The sequence below is a fragment of the Daldinia childiae genome (assembly GCF_008694065.1).
Source record: "Daldinia childiae strain JS-1345 chromosome Unknown Scaffold10, whole genome shotgun sequence".
Lineage (NCBI taxonomy): Eukaryota > Fungi > Ascomycota > Sordariomycetes > Xylariales > Hypoxylaceae > Daldinia > Daldinia childiae.
Genome location: NW_022984651.1, coordinates 855,006 through 869,601, shown reverse-complemented (window position 1 = coordinate 869,601; position 14,596 = coordinate 855,006). Strand labels below are relative to the sequence as shown.

The following is a 14,596-nucleotide window of genomic DNA, read 5'->3' as shown; positions in this document are numbered from 1 at the left end:
TGATGAACGGGGTGGCTTGTGACCTAAGGGTACCTGAGGTTCACCGAACTGCACGAATGAAATGTAAAATCTTCATTGTGAACTCAAACGTATGTGGCAAATAAATACATCATAGCTGTAATGGGGGTGGCTTAAATTCAATGGTGGATTAAATTCAAACATATACCCCGCCATCTCAATACCTGGGTACTACATATTGCCAATTAAAGTTGTACTTATGGGCCTTTATGACCTGTTCATCCAATTGAAAGGCATTATGCACATAAGAAATACCCAAAATCTTGACCCGGCGCTGTGCCGCCCGCAAATTGATTAGAATGAAAGCCGGTGATGATTTCACTACTTTATTTGTGCACACATTTAGCTACATCTCGTTGATATTTCTATATACCCTCTTGTCAGAACTATCATTCTATACTAAAATATAACCCTAACTAGATCTTGATATAGACAATCTCATTCCAAGTCTACATCATGCGCTTCCTCTTCTCCTTATCCCTCGTGGCGTCCGTTGCCGTCGGCGCCTTGGCTTCGAGTTCCTCCGACCTGAAGATTGACGTAACCCTCCCCGTCGAATGCGACCGAAAAACGGAAAAGGGCGACAATATCCAAGTACACTATAGGGGAACGCTTGCTTCCAATGGAAAGAAGTTCGATGCCAGCTACGATCGAGGCACTCCTTTTAGCTTTAAGCTTGGAGGCGGTCAGGTCATCAAGGGGTTCGTCGCCATTGTCCCTCGCTGCTTGCTGCTTATTGGGTCTTAACACGTATACAGATGGGACCAAGGACTTTTAGACATGTGCATTGGGGAGAAAAGGTTAGCAAACATCCTCTCTAGGGCATCGGACGGAGGTTGACTGCTTATTAGGACTTTGACCGTCCCTCCCGAGTATGGATACGGAAACCGGGGCGTTGGGCCAATCCCCGCCGGATCTACTCTTGGTATGTAACAGATTGGACTATTGTGGAATAAATATCAGGTAATCTCATACTAAACGACTATTAGTGTTCGAGACGGAGCTCATCGGCATCAAAGGCGTCCCCAAACCCGAGTCTATCGTCACCAAGGCCACCAGCAGCGCAAGCTCTGCTGCCAGTGAAGCCAGCGAAACTGCCGAGAAAGTAACGGCTAAGGTGGCAGAAAAGATTGCGAGCAAGGTGGAAGAGGCTGCCGAAGTCGTTGGAACCCTACTTGTCGATACCGACGACGTCCAGGACCACAACGAGCTATAGGTTATAGAAGAAGTATTGGCTGGTGTATATATGCAGTGGAACATTGCCGTTCTTCTCAGCTAGCATCTTGTCTTGGCGTAAGTTCAGTTAAGGAAGACGCGAGAGCTTGCTTACCTGCCTAACCTGTCTAGATACCAACGCTTGATATAGAACGAATGAATATATTGCTATATTTGATTCTTGCGTTATTCATTTTCAATGCGCTTTGGTTATCATATACATATGAGTGCATGGGTACCTAGGTAGGTATATATGAGATTGTCTGTGTAAACAATTGCTATCCATATGTTGACCTTGAAGACGAAGTAGTATATTTCCGGGATATAATTCGTACTTATAGTAAGATATATCTGCCCGTTAAAATTTTATTCATTTGCGTGAAACTATCTTTGCCAATAGGTATGTATTGAATACGCCGTAAAGAGGCACCTACCTCTATACGAGAAGGGGTTGGAAACTACCTATCTGCCTATGCACCTACCTAGACCTACATGGTGGATAGAGGCGGGTACGGCACACCGCAATTTGATATACTAACGGCAAGAGCATTGCCGTTGTTTACTTCCTAGTATGCATACCTCAAGATGTATGTATGCTAGTAATGATTGATATGTACCTTCTTTTTGAAGTCTCTTATCTCACGGTAATATTGTTCTAGCCCCTCTGCTACTGCATATGTGGCCGGGATATACTACCTAATGCACTAATAAGTACATAAAGTGATATCTTCGTCGCAAGGCTCTAAAAGCCATCGTTACACGACTTCCTTCTTCTCATCATCTGCAGAAGGACAGATTAAGAGCAAAAAAAAAGGCCTCATAAAGTCCAATTGAGGCTGAAGATTATAAGATCCGATTGAAATACATTCAAGAGTCTCAATATGTTGCTCAACTAAAGAAATTTATTTTCTGCTCCGCTAAGACCATTAGCACGAAGCCACTTCGTTATTTTTTATTTTTACTTTTTTGCTTTTTTATTGACTATTCCTGTCGTCCAATTCGTTAGAATTTTCCTTGGAAAAATCATAGGACGACGGGGGTTTGGCAATGCGCAGGCTCCGATTACTTTTACCACCATTAAATTTTATCACTATACATTATGTATACTTTATTATTGTCCCTCTAATATCATCTGTGGTGTTCTGGGGCTCGTCGAACCCCAGATCTAGCATCAGTTATGTCGACAGCTTATTCCTCGTCACCTCTGCCATGACAGAGGCTGGCCTAAATACTGTCAATCTCAGTCAGATGACCACCTGGCAGCAGGTACTTCTATGGCTTTTGATAATCATCGGCTCTTCCATCTGGGTGTCTATTTGGACCGTCTTGGTCCGCAAGCATGCCTTCGAAACGCGTTTCCAAGAGATCGTGCGCAAGGAGCGCAAACGCAGTCTTGACCGGCGCAATGCGAGTTTGACTCTTCTCCCCATCACTCATAGGCTCAGATCCTTGGGTAGGAGTAGGGCAGTGCAGGACAGCGGTGAGGGTGCTCCTTGGGGGCAGCGCCCAGCTATCAACCTGCCCATCATATCTCGTCCAAGCGACAGGAGGTTGGTCTCTGCCATTGTACCTCCACACCAGCAGTCTGGTGTCCGTACCAGCGGTTCTCTCACCCGCCCACACAGCGTGACCACGGCAGAAGACGTTGCGCCAGCTTCCGGCACTGCAGGTGCTGAAGGAAATACGAGTACTTCAACTGCCACCGAGCACGTCGCTTTCGCCGACGATCTTCATTCCGCAGCCAGGTCGACGTCTATAGCCCCTAGCGGTACCACTGCGCAAAGACACCTGTCCAACACCGACACGGCTGTTAATCCTCGCAGCTACCTAAAGGGACATAAAGTCGGACGCAATGGCCAATTTCACGGCCTGACAAGTGAAGAACGCGAGGAGCTTGGTGGCACCGAGTACCGAGCTCTGAAGCTTCTTTCTATCATCGTCCCGCTGTATTTCTTTCTCTGGCAGTTTCTCGGATGCATCTCGCTCGGCGCGTGGATTGCTAATAACTTGCCGGGACCTGCCTTGGAGAATGCCATTTCACCCTGGTGGAATGGCATCTTCAATGGCGTGTCTGCTTTTAACAATAGCGGTATGAGCGTGTTAGATGCTAACATGATTCCCTACGGAAGCTCGTATTTCGTACTCATCGTTATGGGTGCAATGATTCTCGCTGGTAATACAGCGTATCCCGTCTTCCTACGATTGATTTTATGGAGCAGCTGTAAGTTTGACTTCCCATGACCTTTTCATATGACCCTTATGCTCCTATGCATATTGTATATTGGCAACCTCCTGTTCTCACGTGGCTGTCCACGCGAATGTAAATCAATAGCCGCTAACCTAAGATCTTACAGTGAAGATGTTGAAGTGGGTGACCTATGATGATGATTTGGTAGAATGGAAGGAGACGATCGGGTATATTCTCAAATACCCTCGCCGTGTCTATACCAATCTTTTTCCATCACGCCAGACCTATTGGCTTGTTTTCATGCTCTTCGTGCTTAACGGTACTGATTGGGTGGCATTTGAGGTTCTAAACCTTGGCAATTCTACTCTTGAGCAAACCCCTCTCGGGTCTCGCATCATCGATGGACTCTTTCAAGCTCTTGGTATGATCCGTTGCGTTCATAACGCATTAATTAGCGCTAATCTCTGCAATAGCTGTTCGTTCAGGGGGCTTTTATGTTGTATCCATCCCGACTCTGTTCATCGGCCTACAGGTGCTTTATGTTATCATGATGTTCGTCAATACCCTAAAAATGGTCTTACCTATCCCCACCCAATAGCCTCCTCCTGTTCCTCTCGCGTCAATAATTCTGGCCAGTGTGCACAAACTCCCTAGCTGTTTAAGCTATCAAAATTTCTTATAGATTGTGAGTATATGTTAACTTTTAATGCCTACAGGTATATTTCGGTGTATCCTGTTGTGATAACAATGAGGCATTCCAACGTCTACGAAGAACGATCGTTGGGGATCTACGGGGAAGATCCGATCTACAGCGATGCTTTGACTCGTTCTGTCTCGCACGGTCAGTCGAGCAGTAAGTCCCGGTCTCTAAGTCGGATGGTCCGTGTCGCGTTTGCAGAATGGTATGGAGTTGGGGCTGCGCCGAACCAGCTAGAGAGCCGGATTAGCTTCATCAGCCACCAAATTCGTGGGCAGCTCTCTCACGACCTGTGGTGGCTTGTTTTGGCGGTCCTGCTGATTATGATCATCGAAACGAAGCATTTCCTTGAGGATCCGGTTACCTATTCGGTCTTCAATGTCGTCTTCGAAGTGGTCTCCGCTTACGGATGCGTGGGTATTAGCATTGGATCGCCGAACGCAGCATACAGCTTCAGCGGTGGACTTTATCCTGGGAGCAAGCTAGTCCTTTGCGCCGTCATGATAAGAGGTCGACACCGCGGCTTGCCGGTTGCGCTTGATCGCGCCGTCAGACTTCCCAGCGACGATATGCATATGGTCGAAGAGGAAGATCATCTTCGTAGGTCCATGTCGGTAAGGCGGCCAAGCCTTGACGACATGGGCATATGATTTAATGACCGCCACCAATCAATGCGGATACGGTTCCGTAGGTCATTGCTCTTCCCTTCTAAGTGAAGGGCTGTTTCACCAAAGACTCAACGTGACAAGTTGGATATCTCTCACATGTTACGGTAATATACACAAATAATGCGATATGACTCTCTTAGCTACTTGTTTCTTCGACAGTCAGTATCAATCCGACTTGATTTATGTATGTCCTTATTCGCTAGAAGTTGTCACCTGCACCTTCTACCGTATATCGTGATATGCTACACGCCATCATCTGCGATATATTCCTTGTTCGCACATGTGCGATTCTAAGAAACTCGAATTTACAACATTTAGCTATTATATAATCGATCTCATTCATTTAAGCTTAAAAGTATCCCATCTCAACTTAGCCCAACTTCAAGTAGCTAAATCCGGCAATTTTACGAGACTATTAAAAATAAACGAACCAAACCCTCGGATAACCTCCCTTACTGTATTAATCCAGTTATTTCCAATCGCGTTAGAAGAATGCTTGGAAGATGTAACTATACCCACTCCGAGTCCCGGCTTCCCCGCTGTTTATGTGGTCGTTATGCAAATCATAGTGGGTGGGCATATTTATACTACCAATTAAGCCGGGAGGATATCCAAGCATCTTCGGTATTCTTCCAGAGTAAAAACTCCTTCCTCAGTTCCTAAGTGCCAAAACATTGCGTTCTTCTAAATAAATAAAGGCAAAGATGGAACTAGGGAGGCTCTTTGAAGCCTACGTTCTTATAGGGCTTGTATCTCTAGCTGCCGGTGTATATGCCGTCTATCAATGCTTCATTTCGCCCCTTGCTAGAATTCCAGGGCCATTTATCGCCAAAATTAGTCCCATATATTATGCCTACATCTCGAAAAAAGGGCGTATCCATCGTGACCTATATGACTTGCACAAGAAATATGGGAAAGTTGTTCGAATCGCACCTGATGTATTGTAGGTACAGTCAAAGACTTCCCGGGGGTAAAAATCCTCCTTTGATGATGGCAATATATTGATGCGATGCCAATAGGAGTGTCACGGAACCCGCAGCATTCCGAGAAATATATAGTACGGCCCGTCATAACTTCATGCTGACCTTGTTCATTTCCTAATTGCCATGGCAGAGGCGGGTAACAGGTTCTATAAGGCCAAGTCATACTCCGTACTCCAAGGCTCGCGACCATTCGACCTTGCCGGCCAGACGAATGAGAAGATCCACTCAGAGCAGCGTAAACTAGTAGCACGTGCTTATTCTATGGATTTTATAGCTCATCTTGAACCTCAAGTAGACATGGTTTTGAAGATGTTTGTCGATCAGTTAAGGGCAACTCACATTCAACCAATCAACTTGGGATATTGGATGCAATTATTTGCTTTCGGTATTAAGCAGAACACCCTCCCTTATTCCCAAGATACTTATCTAAAGGCTGAAAATGCTATATACACTGACACTTGTTCTGTAGATGTTATCGGAGCTATCAGCTTCTCAAAACCGTTCGGATACGTCGCGACTGGCGATGACGAAGGGATCTTCCGTCGACTTCAAAGGGCTTTCGAATCTATCGGCTGGGTTAAACGGGCTCCTACGTTTTTTCAATTACACCAAAAACTAATGCCTTACATTGGGAATTGGCTGGCTAGCAATGACCGGAATACCTACTTTTTCGAGCTCGCCTCTCGAGAAATCAAGGCCCGAACGAACCGCGACGGCGATTTTAAGGACATTGTGAACCAGCTCTTTTCAGTACAGAAGGCGAAACCGGAGCTTGACGATACTAATATAGCCTTCATGATGACTTCTAATGTCTTTGCTGGATCCGATACTACGTCGACCTCATTACGGGCAATCTTTTACTTACTGCTGAAGAACCCAGAGACCTATAACCGCCTTAGAGAGGAGGTGGAAAGTAAGAAACAGGCGGGGGTGTTAAGCAACCCTGTTACTTTCAAAGAAGCCGAAACTTGTTCATATCTCCAAGCCGTCATGTACGAGGCAATACGTTTATATCCAGTAGTCGGAGACCTTCTCGATCGAAATGTGCCGGAGGGTGGTATGATGATCGATGGATATTATGTTCCAGCTGGAGTAAGCCCTTCGCCCCATTTTTTGAGCTTAACACGAATTAATACTGATCCAATAGACTGTGGTTGGAACCAGCGCCTGGGTCCTTCACCGTTTACAAGAAATCTGGGGCTCCGACGCAGAAGAGTTTCGTCCGGAGAGATGGTTGGATAAGGAGAACGAAGGCACCCTCAGTATGCTTCGCACCTATAAATTGTATCAAAGGCCTTATATAGACTCTAACTCTCCTTCTAGAGCGGTTTTTCTTCTCATTTGGTGGCGGCTCCCGAACCTGTATTGGAAGACGTAAGTTTACCCCTATTCTTATGTCAGATATGAAGACTAAAATATCTATATTTTTAGATATAAGCTGGCTTGAAATCAGCAAGGTATGAGAACCTCTCAATGATATATACTCGTTCTAGTAGTTGACCTATCTTCAGCTCGTCCCAACTCTCCTTATGTGCTTCGATATGAAGCTAGCCGACAATGTGGAGATAGAGGAGAAGCACGGGTAAGCCCGAATACACACCTCTTATATGCATATTCAAACTAACACATGATCTTCAGCGGTCTCCTATTCCTTGATGGATTAATGGTTCACATTACATCGCGAGAAATATAATGTTCTCACGTATACATGAACTCACATGAATAGAGGCATTAGCCTTGGGATGATAGGGGAACCTAGTGTACGTTGTAACGAACCCGATCCAAGTTGGTGATTGTTTCCCTGTTATACCCGGGAATGGCAGAAGACTATGCAATGTCGTATGAATAACGAACTATCACGAGGAATTTATTTCATTATTATAGATAGCTACTAGTAGGTCAAGCGTTATTGAAATGCCCGTTCAAGATATACTGCGAAGCTAGTCGGTGACGCAACTAGTAACTAGACATTTCGATCCCGCAGCTAAGATGTCCGGATTCCTTTTCCCTCAGACAAAAGAGCGAGCTTATTCGCTTAGCCTGTGTATGAGCAGACCACAGTGCTGGATCCAGAGGTCGAGCACGAGGTCAAAACCTTGCTGCTCTGCTGGATGTCAATGATGGTCGCGCCGCTGACTCCAGTACCGCCATTGACTGAAGCACCGGTGAACTGCACAGTGCCGAAGTCTGCGAAGCTAACTAAGCTGCCACCGCTTGAGTAGTCCTCCACGATCCACTCGGCGTTGGTTTGGCAGAGCTTGTCGGACTCGCCGGAGAAGGAGTGGGTGACCTTCTTGCCGGTAGTCGTGTTCTCGATAACGGCCGTGCCAGCCGATGTGCTAGAGGAAGTAACGGTCTGCGTTAGGTATTTATTAGCATGCTGTTTCTACTATATCGTGTTTATATAGTAGGTACTTACGAAGGTAAGGGTATCGCCAGCCTTGATAGGGATGCCGGAGAAGTCATAAGCCTAGAATATCAAGTTAGTACTAACCTTATCAAGTAAAAGGTGACTCTAGTTTATCTAGGGTATGGCTCATGAAGTACATGGGTAGGGCTGATCTGGGGGTTCGGGAGTTAAAATCTCACTTACATAGTCTGGGTACCACTCATACCAGGCATCAAAAGATACCGACGATCCCTGAACAGTGAAGTCGACACCGGTTTGTAGAATCGCAGTGTCACAAGTGTCACCGTCAATACCGACCCAAGCGGATGCCGAGTACTGTCGGGAGCTGCTACCGCCGGACGGTGTCTTCGGGGTGGGGACGACAATACTGCCGGTCACGGTCTTGTAGCCACTGCCAATAAGGACAGCACCAGCCCAGTTAGAGCTGTACTCGACATGGGCAGTGTCATTCTTAGAGGCGATCGCAAACTCGCTGTCAGCGGGCTGAAGCGTGTTCGAAGCACGAGAAACCCTCCTCTCAGCAAGACGCTCGGCAGCCCGCTGGCGACGCGCAGCCGTGCCGGGAGCAGCAAATGCCAAGTTGGCGCATAAGAGAGCGGCGACAATAGGAAGCTGCATCTTGAAGTGGATAAGGAGATTATCGAGAGAGGCAGGGGCGGCGTATGTGTCAGTTAAATCAACAAGGTCCTAGAATGTGGAGGATGATGCTATGCTATAAGAGCTAGAGCTGCGGTGTCTTATATTCAGAAATGATTGACGGAAGGGAGGACGTTAAGTGGTATTATATAGACTGAGCATGGCTCCCCAAGTCTCCCACGCAGTTGGATGCGAGATAAACAAAGCCAAGAAGTATACGCCAATGGGCGCGTCGATGCGAGATTCTCTCAAGGCATCATCACCCCCCAGCAATGATAGAATGTGATGTGTCCCAGATGTTGTCGTGACTTGAAAGATTAAAGACACCTTCCTGATATACTTGGAGGGCCGCCTCAGCTGCCCATTATTCGTATATACATGCTAACGAAGACCGTATCATCTGCCATATTGAACTTAGCGGGCGCTTGGACTTCTATCTTGATCTAGGAATACTTGAATATGCACGCGGTGCCTGGTCAAGGTTCGTAGAGATGCCAGTGGGTTGTCAGTCTTCAAGTTTGCCATGTTGATCTATCCCGATAACGACTATGTCGGATAAAGCTAGTCCGGGTGAACGGTGCTACTTGGAATGGGTTGGAACGCGGGTGGAAAAGCTACGCTGGCTAACCCCAGGAATGTGCCAAGATCAGTTGTTCGACTGGTCATTGGCTGGGGGAATACACGCAAGCCTTGGCCGTAGAGGAAGGTAGCATTGCCCAGCCGGCTCCTCAAAAGCTAGATGAAAAAACGACATGTAAGTCGGTGAGTGAGTAAGTGGGTGTAGGTAGGGACAGGCAAGTATGGTCGTCAAGAAAAGTTATTCCTAGGAGATAATCGAGTGGAATAGCCTGTGATAAGGAAAGAAACCCGCGAGAATGTGGAGGGGAGCAAGGGTCTTAATCCAATGAGGGGGAAGATGGGGGCGTATGGCGTGAGACAGATAAGAGAGAATGGAGTACCAGAGCCAACCGGGCTCGGAGCAGCATTCTTCTAAATATGTTTACAACAACATCGAAGGGAGGTTATGGAAGATATCAAGAATATCAAAGTCCTCACGAGCCTCAAAGTCTTCAGCTCGATTACTATGGATATCGACGTCGAAATAAGCTTTGATTTACAGCACCGCCAAGCGATTAGGGAATGATTTACAGACAGCGCCGAGGCATAGCCAAGCTTGCCAAGTGAGATTTTATCTCTCGGTATTCTTCGTTCTTTCGTTAGGCAAGTGATTTGCATTGGCACATGCGAGACACCTGATCCAGTCGCGCGCTAAGGTGTGATCCCCCATACAGGTAAGTATCTATTTCTCAATCTCCTTCCCAAACCGTTGGAATGCTATCGATATTATTTTGGTTTAACAGATATATACGCTGTCCTGGCCGAGTTCTCCTAGCCATGTCCTATCCAAACGTAAGACCAATCATTCGGTCCGACTACCGGCGTCGCATTTCGACCCAACTATCCTTAGAAAGGGATTCTTTATAGGTGGCGCTACACATAAGTCTTGTTTATCAGAGCTTAGGCTTAGTTAAGGCACATAATTATCTCAAGCTGGGGTATTATACGCAGATAAGCATATTCTATAAGAACTCAAGTTGAAGACTATTGGTCCATGCAAAAGAAGATTCGAGAGCCAAAGTAAGATATCGAAATGATATATCAAAGGTTATCGCGATTTATGTCCGAAGCTCCCGGGGAATTTCCCTATACGATGAGATTATATAATTCCCCTAGATCCTAATGACGAGTCAACCCACTTCCTTTAACTATACTACACTTACGTTCTAAGGTTTCATCAAGTTAGGAGGGAGACTACATACATCTCACTCATCATCTAAGCAGTTATTGCTTGCTTGGTATAGGCGTTTGAATTGTCCTTCAGATGATAGAACTCACAGGTCTATAGAAAGTAACAACTAGCCTATCGATGTATAAATGTGCTAACTTGGCTCCTATTTCCGTACCAAAGGACTCAAAATATGCTTACGCTTATAATAAATATCTACTAGACGGCCCAGTCCGGGCTACTAAGATACGATACTTCGAACAAAGCTCTTTATAGACAGGTCAGTAAACCTGTCTTGAATATGTTTTCAAGCCCTTCACGTAGCGGTGAATATGGATTCCCATATCTTGGTTACATCGTGCGAATGGCTTGCTTGCGTTCAATTCAGCTTATACCAACTTGGGTTACATTCAGCTCTTTATGAGTCCACCCAGAAATATGGTCTCTAAGCCAAGAGCCTCGTATTGAACTACGAACCAGGTAAAAAAAGCAATTAGTGGCTGTAGTAACTATTTACAATTTGAAGTATAAATTACGTATTGTCAATCTAATATTTTAGCCTGCTTATCGGTGGAATTTCCTAACGGGCTTTGAATCTAACGCGGCGAGCACTTGAGCCTAGTTGCTGTGATAGTCTGACCGCGGATTTCTCATCCCAATCGGGCGTTATTCCGACGAAATGCTATGAGTATCTTGATTGCGAGTCCTGCGAGTCTAGCAATTATTCAAAACCTCCTCGCAAAACCCGCCACCTTCCTTTTCAAGCAGTGCGACACATCCGCAATGAAGCCACTTAGTTTTTATCGCTTATTGCCGGGGCCGTGTCGCTCTTCGCATGTTCATGAACCTTCTCGAAATCAATAGCGGTCTCGCTGGATCCAAAAACTACGAACACGTCAGCAGCTTCGGCAATATGGCCAATACTAGCAAACTTACGAGATTCCATTTCCTCTAGAGACTTGCCCTTGGTCTTTACACTCTGTTAGCAAACGTCTTCGTCGGTATTGTCCATTATGTGGTATCTCACCTCCTTAATGAAAAACCATGTATATACAACCAAGGCCCAATTGAATATGCAGAACATCAGAAATGTCCTCCAACCAATGTTGTTTATAGCATGTGGAGTGACCTGAGAGAAGACAAAGTTGAACAACCATTGGGTAGCCGTACCGACTGGTAGATTTCAGTAATAATAACAATACCAACGAAGTAGTGAGTGTGAGTTACCTGCCACGCCCGCTTCCCGTATTCGGGAAGGAAATATTTCACTCATGTAAAGCTGAAAGGGGGTATGAGTGAGCTTATGGTAAAGATAATAGTAGCAGTGACAGGATTACTAACCCAAGGAACCGGTCCCCATGATATGTTATAACTCACTATTAGCAGAAAAGCATCAGCAGATGGTCCAAGGATATACTATAAACTTGAATAGGGGTTACTGACTGGCTTCAAGATAAACCATAGCCACTGCTGCTGCACCAGTACTAGTCAGAGACTGATTAGCTACAGGCGGGTGAGTAGCTGTTAAGCAAGCAATAATGAGCATATACGCCCCCATCAGGAATGATCCACCAAGAAGCGAGCCGCGACGGCCAATCCTTTCGACGAGGAATAGGAGGAAGAATAGGCACGAGACGACTTTAACTACGCCAAAGAAACCGCTGATTAGGAGACTTTGGTCACCAGCACCAACCGCTTTGAATATCTGCGGAGCGTCTTCAAGGAGTTAGCTTCTGATCCGGTGCCAAAGGGAATCACTTATATGAACCTACAGTAAGCTAGACTGGTATTTCCGGTCAGTTGTACGCCTAAATTTCATGTGAGCAAGAGCTAATTGGCCAACAGTAGGTATGAGCCTGTGTATACCTATTTGAAGCGTTATAACGATGAGAAACCGGAAGCGATTCACTGGTAGGAGGTATTCTTTCCAAGTGAGCCCCTCAGTGACGCGCTCTTCTTCTCGGATACCCGCGATGATTTCCGCAAACCTGTCGCTAGCTGTTAGTGGCTGGAAAAGGCGCATTTGATCTTTCGTCGTACTCTTCTTGTACTTGGGTGCTATCACCACCGCGAACCCATATGAGTGACTGCAAAGCCTCTTCCGTTCGACCTGACTTTGCGAGCCATCGAGTACTCTCTTTAGTAAGTAACATTCCTAGCCCCAATATACCGCCGGGGACAAGCTATTACAGAGTTTGATCAGCGCAGCAGACGACTGGAGAAAAATAACCATAAATTAGGTACTAACCTGGAGGCCAATAGGAATCTGCCACTGTTGTGTCGTTGGACCTAAGTGTTGTGATACACCATAATCGACCCAGTACGATGTCATTACACCAAGGGTGAAGAAGAATTGAAACATGCTTCCCAATTGACCCCTTATATGCTTTGGCGCCATCTCCGCGCTATACACTATAATTCTAGAGTCAGCAACTGACGAATCATACATAAATATTCAGGGGCAGTCTCGAATGAATAGAAGAGGGGTATATCTTGATATACTACGAAAAAAGGGAGAAGAAAAGGCCTATTGCTTACTCGGAATGATGACAGTAGCCATACCAACCCCTATCCCCGAAATAACACGAGCGACATAGAAGGCGGCTAACGAGTGAGTATTAATGACTTGAATGATACCTCCAATACTGAAGATAAGCGAGGCCAGCGCAATCGACCACCGGCGGCCAAATCGAGCCGTGAACGGCCACACGAAGAAACAGGAGAAAAAGGCTAATTAGTTAGTGATCAATCATCTCTTTCCTCGCTCTCACGAAAGGTGCAACTGGTATTAACCTACCTCCGGCCTGCAAAAGACTTGTTGCATTGGAGCCGACGCTCGAAGAATTAGATTTGTTGATACGGAAGTCATTTTGGAAAGAGGGTAGCGTAAGAACGCCTCCGACGACACCTGTATCGTATCTATAGACCTAGGGTAAGAAGTCGCACGTATAATGAAGAGAAGATGGGCAGTCTAGCATGGGAACTAGTAGAGTGGCGCTTCAGGTATATATGAGGAATTGTTGTCTTTGATGAAAACCGGATGTGTAAGTAGAAGGGAGGAACATACGCGAACAAGAAGCTGCCAGTACAGCATAGAGCAACCAGATACCAGGCCCTGAAGGTGCCTAATTTCTCCCCCATGGTGCCGGATCTTTTTGGCGCAAACCTCCTATGTATATTTCTCGAACACGTTCAGATATAACGACGATTGATGGAGGATTAGCAGCGTCCGAACTTCGACATGAGATTGACTGCTGATTTAAATGTGATACTAGGAAATGAATATTCATGAGTGCTTACATATCAGCTAAATAAATATAAAAAGCATACGATGGCCTGGTATATCTTATATGCCTATACCTTGGACATGTGTGTAGAAACACATCAGTCTCTACACCCGTATGTTTCTATATAACAACTAGTGCTCAGAGCTATTTAGACCAGGTAGGTACACGGTCGTTAACAAGTCACATAATTAGGGATCCATGCCATCCATATTTGGTAGCGTCAAATAAGTACACACGTCAATATTAAGCAATAAAATAAAATCGCGTGTAGTGTAAGCATTCGCCTGTCAGATGTCAGCTAACAAGCTGTCGTACTGTAGGACCAGAGGGATTCATCGCGCTTCTTGGTCTTCTTGGTGTCATTCGCGCTAAGAATTGCGAGCTCGAACCCCTGTGTTCTCGGCCAATTATGTGCCTGGTTTCGCTCGCTTGGCACGACGGGGCATGATCCTACAAGGCTGATCGTAGAGTGAAGTTCCGGACGGTCTTTTAAGTCAGGGGAGCAAGAAAGCAAAAGGGGGAGAGTGTATATATGAGATATCTTGTAGTATCACGTTGCTGTCCCGAGGATTCGGGTCAGTATGATAATTCTGTATCAGTATGAATATGGAGAACGGTAACTAGTCGAGTATCTGTACAAGCAAAGATACCTTTCATTCCTATTGGACACCCCCGCAAACGCTCTCGATCCCCCCGCAAGGAACCCTG

The 14,596-nt window shown here is 45.8% G+C and overlaps 4 protein-coding genes across 5 annotated transcripts; 2 read left to right on the top strand and 2 right to left on the bottom strand.

Annotated features, from left to right (window-relative positions):
- Positions 1 to 474: 474 nt before the first annotated feature.
- On the top strand, positions 475 to 1,234 carry GL218_07977 (FK506-binding protein 2; the record flags this gene model as incomplete). The annotated part of the gene is made up of 4 exons (XM_033584762.1): positions 475 to 719; positions 777 to 818; positions 870 to 943; positions 1,008 to 1,234. The coding sequence occupies 4 exons, from the start codon at positions 475 to 477 to the stop codon at positions 1,232 to 1,234; spliced, it is 588 nt and encodes a 195-aa protein (XP_033441280.1).
- Positions 1,235 to 2,442: 1,208 nt separating this feature from the next.
- Positions 2,443 to 7,462, top strand: GL218_07976 (Low-affinity potassium transport protein; the record flags this gene model as incomplete). The annotated part of the gene is made up of 10 exons (XM_033584761.1): positions 2,443 to 3,454; positions 3,588 to 3,842; positions 3,895 to 3,973; positions 4,138 to 4,718; positions 6,239 to 6,861; positions 6,917 to 7,031; positions 7,093 to 7,143; positions 7,201 to 7,226; positions 7,281 to 7,351; positions 7,408 to 7,462. The coding sequence occupies 10 exons, from the start codon at positions 2,443 to 2,445 to the stop codon at positions 7,460 to 7,462; spliced, it is 2,868 nt and encodes a 955-aa protein (XP_033441281.1).
- Positions 7,463 to 7,804: 342 nt separating this feature from the next.
- GL218_07975 (Aspergillopepsin-2) lies at positions 7,805 to 8,797 on the bottom strand (the record flags this gene model as incomplete). The annotated part of the gene is made up of 3 exons (XM_033584760.1): positions 7,805 to 8,125; positions 8,189 to 8,239; positions 8,363 to 8,797. 3 exons carry the CDS (start codon positions 8,795 to 8,797, stop codon positions 7,805 to 7,807), a joined length of 807 nt encoding a protein of 268 aa, XP_033441277.1.
- A 2,597-nt stretch (positions 8,798 to 11,394) lies between these two features.
- Positions 11,395 to 13,742, bottom strand: GL218_07974 (Quinate permease; the record flags this gene model as incomplete). Of its 2 annotated transcripts, XM_033584759.1 has the most annotated exons (13): positions 11,395 to 11,486; positions 11,538 to 11,571; positions 11,629 to 11,774; positions 11,829 to 11,880; positions 11,943 to 11,977; positions 12,045 to 12,317; positions 12,374 to 12,409; positions 12,468 to 12,589; positions 12,642 to 12,784; positions 12,850 to 13,013; positions 13,140 to 13,331; positions 13,399 to 13,520; positions 13,669 to 13,742. In XM_033584759.1, the coding sequence occupies 13 exons, from the start codon at positions 13,740 to 13,742 to the stop codon at positions 11,395 to 11,397; spliced, it is 1,485 nt and encodes a 494-aa protein (XP_033441279.1). The 2 variants fall into 2 exon arrangements, with proteins under 2 accessions (XP_033441279.1, XP_033441278.1); XM_033584758.1 differs by lacking the exons at positions 11,395 to 11,486; positions 11,538 to 11,571; positions 11,629 to 11,774; positions 11,829 to 11,880; positions 11,943 to 11,977 and having other exon boundaries at positions 12,037 to 12,317.
- Positions 13,743 to 14,596: the final 854 nt, after the last annotated feature.